This window comes from Schistocerca gregaria, chromosome 7 (genome assembly GCF_023897955.1).
Source record: "Schistocerca gregaria isolate iqSchGreg1 chromosome 7, iqSchGreg1.2, whole genome shotgun sequence".
NCBI lineage: Eukaryota > Metazoa > Arthropoda > Insecta > Orthoptera > Acrididae > Schistocerca > Schistocerca gregaria.
The window spans coordinates 497,815,689-497,830,121 of NC_064926.1; the positions used below are offsets into that span (position 1 = coordinate 497,815,689).

Genomic DNA, 14,433 nt, shown 5'->3' on the forward strand with positions numbered 1-14,433 from the left:
TATCATTGTATAGAAAATGCCTCTTGTTGCAACTTTGTAAAGCTTGTTTTGCAGTAATCCACAAAAAAACTGATTTCTTATGATCAAAATTCTACTCTTGTCTTAAATTTTATTGAGCTATATGTGTAATGTATATTTTTTCAACTACAAAAAATTTTTATTAGATAGCTAATTAAGTAGTGTTGTATTCACAATTCTACAGGTAGTGCCACAAATATTAATGATGTGTTTGTAAAATGAGTCAATGGTAACAGGCATTTTAACTTTGTCTACCAACACTGTTTGAGCACAACCAGGAAAGTCTCTTCCTGCAATTACCTGGGGAGAACAATCTCCATCTGTAATGAGAGGTCCTGCATAATTTGCATACAAAAAACATTCTGCATTTGAAAAGCTATCATACAGCCATTTCTGTGCAGCACAAAGATCATTAGGACAACATACCACTTCAATATGATGAGCACTGTTTTTCCATACTTTTAATGCTCCACTACACCTGTGCCAACTAATAACAACAAGCAGCTTCTTTTCTAGTGACCAGCCAGTGCACGTTTCATTCTAGGAGATACTGCTTTCTGTCTACTCAGTGGTGAGTGCTGCATATTCACAAATGTTGAATGTAGAAATATATTAAATCTCTATATGGAGGACAGTAAGAAGTAAAGTTTTAAGAGAGGTTAAGTTTGAAACAGATATTCACTATGAGAAAGAAACTAAACAAAATAATTGTGGCATTCTGCATCAGTACAACCAGCTGTAGGTTCAAAATTTTCACCAGTCACCAAAACTTTTTTTTCCACCCAGTTAAATATTAACTACTAGCTATCTTTATTCAAGCAAAATGGCAAAATGTTAAAGGAGTGCAAAGTAAAATTAATGAAGTACTTATTTCCATTGATTAATTAGAGTCATCAAACCCAGTCGACATAATCTGCCTCTATGATCATCATATGACCACTAATCTAGATGTATAAAGTGTTACAAGATTACAGTTAGCATCTTACTTTTCTAGATAAGAAATGGGTAGAGGAGGAGTTGTCACATTCTTCAGAAAGTGTCATAAATTTAAAAACATAGACATTTGTAAATTTTGAAATAGTGGTTTCTGGTGGTATATTTACTCAAAACTCTGCAGACAGTAACATTATCATTCAACTTAATTCCTTCTCAACTATGATAGTTGACTGTTCATAACAGCCATTGATAATGTCTTTATCCTAAAATTCTTCCAGTAATAATTTATTGCAGTCAGGAACATTATAATTCAACTTATTCCTATTGTGCACTGCAATGACAAATCTTGTATGGACTTTACTATTAACCACAATGGTATGCTCATAAAAGACCAACTGGAAATTGCAAATATTTTTAATGAATATTTTTCTTCCATAGGGGAAGCCATAAATGGCAAACATAAAAGCATGCACTACAGTTTTAAAGGTAATACATGTGACCATAGTATATATCTAGTCCCCACAAACTGTGCAGAAATAATGGGCATCATTAGCTCTCTAAAACCCTCTATTTCAGCTGGGCATGATGGCCTAAATACTAACGTTTTAAAAGCCTGTAGCCAAAATGTCTCTGTACATCTGTCTGCAGCAGTCAACAATATAATAGAATCAGGCACCTTTCCAGACAGACTCAAAATAGCACAGGTAACACCCATTTTTAAGAAAGGTGACAACAACAAAAGAGAAAACTACAGACCAGTCTCAATCCTTCCTGTCTTTTCCAAAATAGTTGAGAAAGTTATATACAACAGGATTATAAACTTTCTTAACAAACACAACCTGATGTTCGAAAATCTAAATGGATTCCTAAAAGGTAAATCAACTAGCACTGCAGCTGCTCAACTAATTGAAGAAGTGATAGGGGGTATCGAAAGCAAGGAACATGTGGCAGGTGTATACCTAGACCTGGAAAAAGCCTTTGATTGTGTGAATGTTGACATCCTATTGGACAAGCTATGGAAAATGGGCATTAGAGGCGCTGCTTATGACCTAATAAAGTGTTATATGAGCAATAGAAAACAATTTGTTCTACTTAAAACGGAAAGTGGTGTCTACAAACCTGAGATCACTTGCATAAAATATGGTGTGCCCCAGGGCTCGGTGTTGGGCCCCCTTCTGTTCTTGATCTATGTAAATGATATTAAATACTGTACTATAAATTCCAAAATTGTTCTGTATGCCGATGACACGTCCATTGTATGTAAAAAGGAATCATGTAATGAACTAAAGGCTGAGTGCAATAATGTGACAAAAGAAATTGTTCAGTCTTTTAATGAAAGCCATTTAAATGTAAGCACCAGTAAAACATGTTTGATGGAGTTTAACAAAAGTAGTTTGAATACTGAAATTAAATTATACATGGGCAACAAACTGGTAAAGAAAGAGTCTAGTGTAAAATTCCTTGGCATAACAATCCAAAGCAACCTGAAATGGGACACACATATTGACTCCCTAGCAACTAAGTTGTCAAAAATTATATTTGCAATCAGTACTATTAACAAGTTCTGTAGAGACACCGTAGTCCTAAAGACTGCATACCATGCTCTTTTCTCCTCTCACTTGAACTACGGTATTTAAATTTGGGGGGCAACAACCAAAGCTAATCTAGATAAGCTACTCATTCTTCAAAAAAAGGGGTGTGAGAATAATCTGTGGAGGAAAATATAGGGAATCTTGTTGCAACTTGTTTCCAAAAACAGAGGTGTTAACTGTTATAAACACATACATTCTAAAAGCCATATTGCTTGTGAAAAGACTGCACCCAAACACTTATTCAGATTTCCACCAGTACAATACTAGAAATAAAGAAATATTTTACATTGGCAGCCACAGAACAGCGCCTTATGAAAGGGGGCCTCAGTACGCAGGTATAAAATTAGCTAATGCACTGCCTAGTGCAGTCATGGCTTGTCCTACAATTAAACTGAAACATCAACTTAAGAAATTTTTAGTAAAACACCCTTTCTACTCATTAGAAGAGTACCATACTTATATGAAGAACAACAAATGCTTTGTGAAATTATGTGAATAGAAATCAGTAAACATCTTATTGTAATTTTGTTGTAAATTAATGACGTATTCAGAAGAATGTGTCTTGCATATTGTACAAATAACTTTAATCATTACTGTTTCTTTGTACATGTGCAGTGTACCATTTGATGTTGAATAAAGCTATTATTATTATTATTATTATTATTATTATTATTATTTCCCTTCTAGGATAGCAAATTCTTCAAAATCACTCAGTGATAATATCTTTATAAAAATGTCTAACAAACAAAATTATATTACAAAACCAATTGTCAATGGCCTCTCATACCATGAAATACCAGTTCCTTTTGTTAAAAGTTCATACTGCTCAGAATACAAAATTTACTGGGTTCAAGAGGTTGATCAGTAAGACAAAAATTGATTATCTTAGGAAACTCCTCAAAGACATGAACTGGAGTGATACTGGTATATACAGTACTCATGGCATCAATGAAAAATACAATGCTTTACTGATAAAGTTCTCACCTTGTCTGAAAGTTGTTTTCCCCCAAAAGTAGACCAGATTAGGCCAAACTCTACAAAGAAGCCACAGATTATTAAAGGAATAAAGGTACCTTGTTAAGACAAAAGGAAACTGTATCTGTCAGTTAGAAACAGCTCTGTTGTTAATGTTATAGCTCATTGCAAGACATACTGCAAAATGTTGACAATAGTAATACAGACATCAAAGCAAATGCATTACAAGAGAAAGATAGGCACATCAGGTAACAAAATAAAGACAATATGGGATATAGTGAAGAAGAAAATTGATAGAACTAAAAGCAAAGATGAGAAGATAGCATTAAGGGTAAATACTACATTTCTAACAGAGTGTGCAGTAATGCAAAACTATTTAATAAACATTTCACAACTGTATTCAAAAGAAGGGGCTGTCAGGTTCATATTATGTTGCCATGGAATACCTTAGGCCAGCCATCAAAAATAATTTTAGTAATATTAATATGGCTCTTATTACACTAGTGTAAGCAATGTCCACCATAAAATCTTTAAAAGAAAAAAGAAGAAAAAATGTCATGGTTATGATAAAATATCAACAAATTCTAGAAATGTCCTAGAATTTCAGAGCACGGTTGCTGGAATTAGCATTAGTGGTGCAAACACTTCCAAGCAGAGCTCTCATGCTGCGCTGTGTCAGAATGTGAATACATTGAGTCAGAATGCCAGCACATTTGCCTGTTTACTCATCTGCACTGCAGGCTGCTCATTTCTGCTTCAGAATTTGTTGCATGCAGACAAGTACATCAATGAGAAGAAGTTGACTATACTGCTTTTATATGGTGAATGTAGAAGAAATCTCATTGAAATAGTACAGTGATATGGGGCTAGCCATCCATATCTCCAAGTCTGACACAGCAGGCCATTGCATGAATTATTAAGAGTCTAGTGTAGACTGGCTTCTTTAATGTGAAAAAGAGTATAAGAAAGAAGACTGCAATGGACAGAGAACACAAAAAAGTTGTTCTGGTTATGATGATAAAGAATCCACACAGTGGTAGGAGACATATTGCCAAGAAACATGGAATCAGCCACATAAATGTAATTCTTGTCTCCATTGACAGCATTTCAATGCCTATCACCTGTTACTACATCAGGCACTTGCCAGCGGTAATTTCAAACATCATCAGAATTTTATCGGTTTACCCTCCAACAACTGAGAGATGACACTTCATTTTTTCAATGTGTGCTCTTTAGTGATGAAGCAACTGTTACTAACCATGCTAATGTAAATGTGCATAACATGCACTACTGAGCAGCTGAAAATCCACACGGGCACAGGTGCAACATCAATGACTGTGGAGCATAAAAGCATTGGGCGGCATCATAGGAAATTACGCTGTGGGACCTTACTTCATCTCAGGCATTCTAAATGGACATTCATATGTGCACCTTCTGACAACTATTCTACCATTTCTTCTAGAAAAGGTAACACTGGATATTTGACAGTGTATGTGGCTGCAACACAATGGTTATCCAGCTTACTCATCCCGTGTTGCAACACAATTATGGATGACAATTTTCCTGGACACTGGATAAGACAAAATTCTGTTGTCAGTTGACCTACAAGGTCTCCTAATTTGACTCCTCTTGATTTCTTTCTTTGAGGAACACTCAAAGATACAGTCTATGATAAAGTCCCAACTACACCAGTCAATATGTGTAGCCAAATCACCAGTGCATGCTCTACCATATCATCCACTGTAATTGCATCTGTTCACCATTCTTTCAGATGATGACTGCAAATGTGCCTTTCAGTTCCTGGTCAACAGCTTGAATAAAGGATAAAGTTATTTTTTAAAGACAAAATATGTATTATGTGATTTGGGTGGCTACCAAATCATTGCTAGTAAATTATTTATTTCATTTACATATGTATGAAATTACATAACAATGTCAAATAAGTTGACTGTGTATACTGCATACAGCTGTTAACACTGTCATTATGCTCTTACGTTTAGCATGAAATGACATTTCGTTAACAAGAACATTTATTTTTAATAAAAAATTTAGTTCAATGAATGTATCCTATATGAGAGCATTTAGAGCAGTGTAGGTAGAGACAATTGTCCAACAGCCTGTATTCTACCTTCTAACATTTACATATTTAATACGTTAGTTGCTTTTTGCAGTGTGTAAGTTCTCTTTATTTTTGAAGGATGAAGAGTTGATTTCTCTGATTCAGCTCATGTAAATCTGGGAGTATGCAAAAATGTGAAATAGTTTTCCTAAGCCCTTTGTAATACACTAGATTCTAGCTGATGACTTATTTACATATACAACATTCCTACGTTCACCTGCATCTACGTCATAAGTTGGTTCAAGGCTGTCAGCAAGTAAGCTATCGGCCAACAAGGCCTTCAATGGAAGCAGAAAAACACACACACAAACACATGCACGCACATGACAACAGTCTCTGTGTGTGAGTTGCATTAGCGTGCACGCGTGCACCTGTGTGTGTGTGTGTGTGTGTGTGTGTGTGTGTGTGTGTGTGTGTGTGTGTCCATCCGTACGTCCACGTGTAGCAGCACAGAAATACAACTAGCTTTTGAACTACCACTCCCTTTCTTGTGTGAGTACTGTCACTGGTGCTGCAGGTGGGTGCATTTGAATCTACATGGTTGTGTGAGCAGAGTACATATTCCATAAGCATTGTCCCAGCATATTATGCTTATGTTGGTTCTGAATGATTTGAGTTTCAGATAGATATGGGGCAACAGTCATCCTAATTAAATTAGACACATAAAGACTCTTGGACTGCTCTGCATTGAAGTAACCACTATATTGTGCTGTATCTTATAGTAAACAGCATATTCCACTGTTGGGTTAATTCTTCATCTCTGTATATTATAAGAGTGTGGAATGGACACTTTTGTTGTTAGTGATGAATTCACTGTCGGCACAAAATATTTTTGGTCTGGATTCCTATTAGGATTCCAGATCATTGACAGAATCCATTTAGTTTCCCAACTGGTCCCCTTCCAAGGTTTGGTCTCTTTATTATGGTTGTATGGTCAGCTATTTGAAAATACCTGGTGTTGGTCAGAAAATTTTGAGGCCCATGTCTCCCTTCAGTCATCAGCAATACCTAAATTTTGTCACACCTGCCCCATTCCCTTCATCACATGTGACAAAGTGAAGGACAAATTGTAGCATTGGCCGGAACTTGGTGTCATTTTTCCTAATCCATCTAGTCAGTGAGCTACCCACCCCTTTGGTGCTGGTCCAAAATCCAGGTGGTGCTGTGTGCCTTTGTGGCAATTTTAAACAGTCAATGTACAATCTGTTGCAGACTCATATGCCACTCTACGTCTGGAGAAGATGGTGAAGTTGTCAGAGGCCAGTATTTTCCCCCACAACGATTTGCATAACACATACCTGCAATTGCCATTGGGCTCCACTTCTCAGCACATCTTAGAGCTCAATACCCCTGTTATAGCTCAATACCCCTGTTATAGTACAAACATGAATTATGGAATATTGTACTTTAGAGAACCAATGTAGGATGCAGTGATGGAATACAGGCTGTGTGGCACTGAACTCATTGAATGGACAACAGTTATACAGATTACGAAATAGGCTGAGCACCTGTTTGTGCTCACTTGAATAATACTGTTTCTTTGGCAGCTCACCAGAGTGCTCCAGGGAGCTGACCCAGGTGGCCTCTACAAGCAAGCCTGTGAACTGTATGGATGCCCAATTTCTGAAATTGATGGCCTAACAGTGTGCGGGACCATAGCCCAGCTTCATGGAGACGGTTGCGAATGGTCCTCACCGATACCCCAGGAGCAACAGTGTCCCTAATTTGCTGGGAAGTGGCGGTGCGGTCCCCTACGGCACTGCGTAGTATCCTACGGTCTTGGCGTGCATCCGTGCGTCGCTGCGGTCCGGTCCCAGGTCGACGGGCATGTGCACCTACCGCCGACCACTGGCGACAACATCGATGTACTGTGGAGACCTCACGCCCCACGTGTTGACCAATTCGGCGGTACGTCCACTCGGCCTCCCGCATGCCCACTATACGCCCTCGCTCAAAGTCCGTCAACTGCACATACGGTTCACGTCCACGCTGTCACGGCATGTTACCAGTGTTAAAGACTGTGATGGAGCTCCGTATGCCACGGCAAACTGGCTGACACTGACGGCGGCGGTACACAAATGCTGCGCAGCTAGCGCCATTCGACGGCCAACACCGCGGTTCCTGGTGTGTCCGCTGTGCCGTGCGTGTGATCATTGCTTGTACAGCCCTCTCGCAGTGTCCGGAGCAAGTATAGTGGGTCTGACACACCGGTGTCAATGTGTTCTTTTTTCCATTTCCAGGAGTGTATATATAAAAGTGACTACTTTATTTGAACTATGCCAGGTTTTATTACAAAATAACAATAGTGGAACGATAGTTTCACATGGATGTGAACCAACAACACGCTATATAGGGTGAACTTGGAATAGGCATCCATTACAATGAGCTAACACTGTTGTAGGAAGGGCCCAACAAAATCGGCTAGTTTACGCTTCCAAGGGCGCTGTTACATTTGCTTTGGCTGGGTTAGAAAGATGCCCATGGGGCCACCTGCTGCTGAACACAGTGAGTGCAAGCATCAATGAGCCGTGTAATGTCCCCATCCATGCCCGGCCAACACACAAGTCAGTGGGCCAAAGTCTTGGTGTGAGAGGTCTCCCAGTGACCGACATGCAGAAGCCACAGTTCATTATAGTGTAAGAAAAAGGGCATCACAGCCTGGGGAGCAGCATCCTCCATAGCTAACAGAAGAACCCCATCAAACCCAGAAAGGTGATGCTGAAGGAAGAAGTAAATATGCAAAGGATATGAGGCACAGTCCGGGGTTTTTTTCGCCACCTGTGCAGCACAAAAGAGAGGACCCAACTGAGTGCAGGATCCATGGTGATGGTTGGCACTATTGTAACACTAGTAATGGGAAAACCATTGACCATGTTCTGGTTCTCAGTATCTACATATAAACAAATCTACTTATCCTGATCAAGCTACGGGTCCGGCCCAATTGCAGGGTGAGATAAGGCATCAGTGTTGGCGTGTTGTGCAGTTGGCTTGTAATGATATGAAATGATAACAGGGCAGGTAGAGAGCCTTGTCTGTTACAGAAGCTGAAGGATTAAAAAGAGCAACCAATAGCTTGTGATCTATGATTAAATGGAATTTAGAACCATACAAGAAGATGTAAAATTTCTTGATGGTGAACACCATCACTAAAGTCTCCTTTTCAATCTGAGAATACCTCTGCTGAGTGGGAGTTAAAGGCTTAGAAGTTTTAGCAGTGGGTCAGTCAGACCTGTCCACATATTTGTGGGCCAAGATCATGCTGAGATACATCTGCAGCCAACACAAGATGCTGACCTGGCTGAAAAGTGACCAGACATGGAACAGACTGAAGCTTAGAATTAAGCAAATTGAATGCCCAGCCGCAAGCTGGAGACCAGAAAAAAGGCACATTTTTATGCAAAAGTGCATGCAGGGGCTGAACAACAGTGGATGCGCCCATTAAAAACTTATCGTAGTATGTAACTTTACCAGCCACTGCAAAGCCATAATTGCATCGACAGGATGAGACAACAGCTTGATCACTGTGTAAGAAAACTGAAAAGGCAACATTGTACTTGAGACTACAAAATGTAAAACAATTGGTAAGGTAGTCTTCAGTGGAAAGTGGCCACCTGATAATTTTATGAGCAGCTCGTCAGAGTGGGGCGAAGGATATATATCTATCATAGACTGTGCATTGATCGTGACACTGAAGTCAGCAATGAGGTGAAGCTTACCCATCGACTTCTTAACGAAGACCAGTTGTGTAGCCAATCATGGGCAGAAATAGGCCAAATGACATTATGTGACATTGAATGGTTCAATTCAGCCCTGACAGAGTCATATAACATGACAACCACCTGCCGCACACAGAAAAAAGGAGGGCGGGTAGACTCTTTCATGGTAATGTGGGCCTGAAAACCAATAGTACAACTGAGCCCAGGGGAAAATATTGATGAAAATTCAGAGCAGAGGGACTCCAATTGCTGATACAGAACTTGATCTGCCAGTAAATTTACCTCGTCGGCAATGGAGAAACCAAAAGCATTAAATGTATCTAACCTGAACAGGTCTGCGGTATGAGAAAGATACACAGCAAGGAAGGTGAAAAGGCAAACAACAGATTTGTAAGAGATGGGAGTGGAGAACTGACCTAGGATCAGAATCTGCTGTTTACTGTAGCTAATCAACTTCTGTAAAATCTGTGTGAGGGGAGGGGATACCAAGTCCACGTACATTTGTGCATTTGCTAAAATCACCTCACCTCCTGTGTTTTAGCAATTTATTAAACATATGTCCGCAGCTCGTGGTCATGTGGTAGCATTCTCACTTCCCTAGCCCAGGTTCCCGGGTTCAATTCTTGGCGGGGTCAGGGATTTTCTCTGCCTCGTGATGACCGGGTGTTGTGTGCTGTCCTTAGGTTAGTTAGGTTTAAGTAGTTCTAAGTTCTAGGGGACTGATGACCATAGATGTTGAGTCCCATAGTGCTCAGAGCCATTTTGACGATTTTTTAAACATGTGCAAGCCAATAAACAATTTATTCATGGGGACAGTCACTGTAGAGATTCAGTTTATGTCCATCAGTACTATTGTGCCCACCACATTTGAAGAGAAGTTACACACCAATGCAATATGGCCTTTCTTTCAACACTTGTTGCAAACAGCCCAATTATTAGGGAATTCAGCACACTTATGTTGGATAAAGCTGTACAGGCAAGACAGAAAGGCAGCAACTGGTCACTGCTGTGATACATCCTGTTGCTGCTGTGGCCGTAACCGACGCTGCCCCTAATGACACTGAGTCAAAGGTTATTCTGATGCATGGCTTCCAACTTGCCTGTACATTTGCTGTGTGCCCAACTGGCATGACTGAGTAACTTCCAGTACCTTTCCCCATGCAGCGATCTGATCACCTGTGACTCATGATGCTTCAAAGGACTTTGCTCTATTAACCACATATGTAAGTGTGAGAGTCTCATACCTAAGTGCTTCTTCACACACTTCCCTATCTGGGGTAGATGAATAATAACATCATGCACCATGTGATCAACATAGGATTGATGAAGGGTACCAATGACTAGTTTATGATGATGGCTCAACCCATGTAATTCTGCAGCCCACACTTTGTAAGATTGGTTTGGACATTTCTGATAATGGTAAAATTCTACACACATCTCAGTGACATTATGTTATGTCGCAGTAATTGGTTGAGAGAAGTTGCACATTTCACCAAATGGTAAGCTGGCCAGTTCTTGCGGATGTGCAAGTTGGCCTCAGTTGCCTGAGACTGCAGTTATGTGTGTGCAAGTTGTGTTTGCATGTGTGTGTATATGTGTGTTTGTCGTCTAATTTTGACAAAGGCCTTACTGGCCAAAAGCTATATTTGTGACAGTCTTTTTGTTGTGTGTATCTGTGACACAGCATTTCTGCTATATGGTGAGCAGCAACTTTCCTTTTCACAATATTGGCACAACAACTGATACATGCACGGTAAAAGCCAGGAAAGAAAGAAAGTGCTACACAAGTTTGTATTGCCCATGCAAAAACCCTGGAGACATTGACATAACCATGTCTCATAGGGGTCCCAATCTTCAGCTGATTCATCATATGCCAAAAAGCATGATGGTTGTACTGATGGAAGAGTGATCTGCTGTGAACACGTGCATACCACGACCATGTCTCATAGGGGTCCCAATCTTCAGCTGATTCATCATATGCCAAAAAGCATGATGGTTGTACTGATGGAAGAGTGATCTGCTGTGAACACGTGCATACCACTTAATTGAGAGCAGTGATAAGAGCCTACTGTTGTTCCACAAAAGCTTGCTCTTGAACTGTGATACGTTGGGGTATTTCTTCCATCAATATGTTTGTTGGGAGATTTAACACTGACACTAACACACATAGAAAACGTAACCCTTGCTCATCACCAAGTTTGTTATAGCAAGAACATACGTGATTTATGGAATGTAGTACTTCATAGAGCCAATGTAGGATGCAGTACAGTACAGGGTGTGCATAGCACTGAACACATTGAATGGACAACAGTAATACAGATTACAGAATAGGCTGAGCGCTCATTTGCGATTGCTTAAATAATACTGTTTCTTTGGCGGCTCACCAGAACGTGTCAGGGAGACGACACATGTGGCCTTTATAAGTGAGCCTGTGAACTGTATGGATGTGTGATCTTTGAAATCACATATATCAGGAGTGAAGATACAGCAACCCAGTTTATTCTCTTATCCTTTAGAATTTTTCTGCCCCAGTAATTTATCAAAGGTATTTGGAGCATTTGATCAAGGACATCCCTGCTGTGTCACCTAAGTTGATGACCTCTGGGCCATAGGCTCCATGGCAAGAGGAGCATTTATGGAATCTGCAGGCAGCTTTCCAATGCCTTCTGCTCAGTGGTCTTTGTGGCACAATTGAAAAATGTATCTTTTTGTCGCAAAGGTGCATTTTTTGGGACATGTGTTTAGCAAATATGGCATTATTCCTACACACAAGCACATCAAATGCATCATCCACCTGCCAGCCCCAAGAATTTGATGGAGCTCCACTCCTTTTTGAACAAGATTTCTTATTATGCTAAGTTCATTCCCTAGGTTTCACAAGCATCTGTCAGCCTCTTAACCAGCTTCACCAACAGGTGTCAAATTAATGTGGTCTGTGGATTTTCAGCGCACTTTTCACTTCCTCAAGCAGTGTTCATACTCTGCTCTCCGTTTGACTTCTTTTAAGCCAGGTAAGCAATTAACCCCGGCCTTTGATGTATCCAAGTATGGCATTGGTGCAGTCCTATCACATCAGAACCCAGATGGTACCAAGCAGCCCATCACTTATGCATCAAAGATGCTTTCAGTGGAGCAAAGTAACTATTCACAGGTGGAAAAGAAGGTACTGGCTTACATTTGTGGTATTAAAAGTTTTGTGCTCTTGGAATGGTGCTAAGTTCATACTCATCACCAACACAAAACACTGATTTCATTATTTGGCTCCCATTTTAAGCTACCTGATAGGACTGCACATCAACTGCAAAGGCGGGCACTTGTACGACATTCTTTACTGGTTCACTGCTCAGCTTGCTGATGCAGATGCATTATCACTTTTGCCAGTGGGACCTGATCCAGATTCCATCAACAGGAGGCTCTCATTTCAACACTGGGCAATACTTGCAGCAGACATTGCTGGATTGTCCCTTGATGGCAAGACTGGTCACAACTGCCATGACTACCTCCTGTTTTTCTGGAATATCGTATCAACAGTCTAGATGGGGTGGCCCAAATGTGCCCGTTTAGGAATGGATTTAGTGTGACATACATCTTTCCTACCATGCAGTAAATTCAACATTATCCAAGAGGTCCTCATACTTGCCACACAAAAGCAAAACTATCAAGTCATTATTCCTTCAGCTTTTTGTCCTCGCATACTCCAACTGCTGCATATGTCACACTGAGCTATTTCTTCTATGAAGGCATTAACACAGGGATACATCTACTGGCTGTGGAGTCAACTGAACATGTTATTACCTTGTTTTCTGCCACTTAACAACCTTCATGGTGGCACAGTTCTGTTATACACTCCATTTTAACTGTCAACTACCACTTTAAGTGCATAATTTGTTTATATCTTGATGTGAATGATACAGAGTTGCTCTAAGACAGTTGCCTTTCACCTACAGTTTGTTAAAAAGAATCTCTGTCACCTGAGGATATGTCTTCAATGAATGAAACTGGTCATTACTTTCAGTAAAAAGTATTTTACAGCCAATGTGGATAATTTCGTTCAAAATGGAGTCAACTGAGTCATCGTTGCCCACTACTGTGGTAGACTGACTGCCGAAGAATCTCGTGCCCTCTCCAGTTTTGCAATGGAGATAATGGCACAAACTGAGACATTTTTGATCCTAATGGCCTTTTATGGGAGAGGAATTTACTACCCCTGCCAGTTGACATACATATTGACGCAGATAAGCTGGCAGCAGAGTAATGCATACTGCTGACCCAGATGTTTACTTGCCAGTGGTGAGAGGCCGGGCCAGCCAGTTCTTTTGCTGAGATCAACTAACACGGACCTGGCTTTCATGTCACACCAGGCTCTTGGTCCCACATGCTAGTTTCAGTCATTTGTGCTGGTCACATTTTGTGTTTTTCTCCATTTCAGTCTCTATGTTCCTCTGTAGATTGACCCTCATGCCAAGGTTTTTCTCTTCTGGGGGCCATCTCCCCAGCCTTTGGATCGAGCAACCACTGTTGGCTACAGCAGTGACATTTGTGCTGACAGGGTGGATTTGCAACATTGACATGCCCTTTCAGATACAAAAGCATACTTTCTGTCTTTCTATGACTCAGTGAAGCAGTGTTTCGCCATGAGCCACTTGACATCTGCAACCTCCTCCAGACTTCTCCATGCTTTACAGTCTCCAGCCATAAGCATCCTTGTATTTCCTGCAAGATTTTAATGTTCTCAGACCATCTTTTAGGTCTTATCTGTAAAAAACCAGGAAAGTGTTCCCTAGGCCCTTCGACTTTCAGTTTGCTTGGATATTGTCCAACCCCTCCATTCCACTTTGACTACAAGCATAATTACATCTCTCTTTTCAATTTGTTCCCCTTTCTATTCCTGTGTTTTGCTGTCTATCCTAGTACTGCCTGACATGTTCCTCTCCATTACTTACTGAGCAACCATCAGTTTTTGAAGAATTTTTGCATTGTAAGTGCATGTCCCAAGTGAAAACTGGCAATCACTGCTTCTTAATTTTCCATTGCAACACACCAGAAGCTGAGTTTTAAAACTCTGCATAGTTTACTG

At 40.3% G+C, this 14,433-nt stretch overlaps 2 protein-coding genes across 2 annotated transcripts in view; both read left to right on the forward strand.

Annotated features, from left to right (window-relative positions):
• The first annotated feature begins 491 nt into the window (after positions 1–491).
• The window catches only part of LOC126281183 (alpha-N-acetylgalactosaminidase-like), a 72,391-nt gene continuing 58,449 nt past the window's right edge, over positions 492–14,433 (forward strand). Inside the window, exon 1 of the mRNA XM_049979883.1 lies at positions 492–589. The gene's annotated coding sequence lies outside the window, so the exon portion shown is untranslated. The remainder of the gene's footprint in view (positions 590–14,433) is intronic.
• On the forward strand, positions 1,332–3,041 carry LOC126282447 (uncharacterized). Its single transcript, XM_049982103.1, has 3 exons — positions 1,332–1,626; positions 1,744–2,011; positions 2,990–3,041. The coding sequence occupies exons 1-3, from the start codon at positions 1,332–1,334 to the stop codon at positions 3,039–3,041; spliced, it is 615 nt and encodes a 204-aa protein (XP_049838060.1).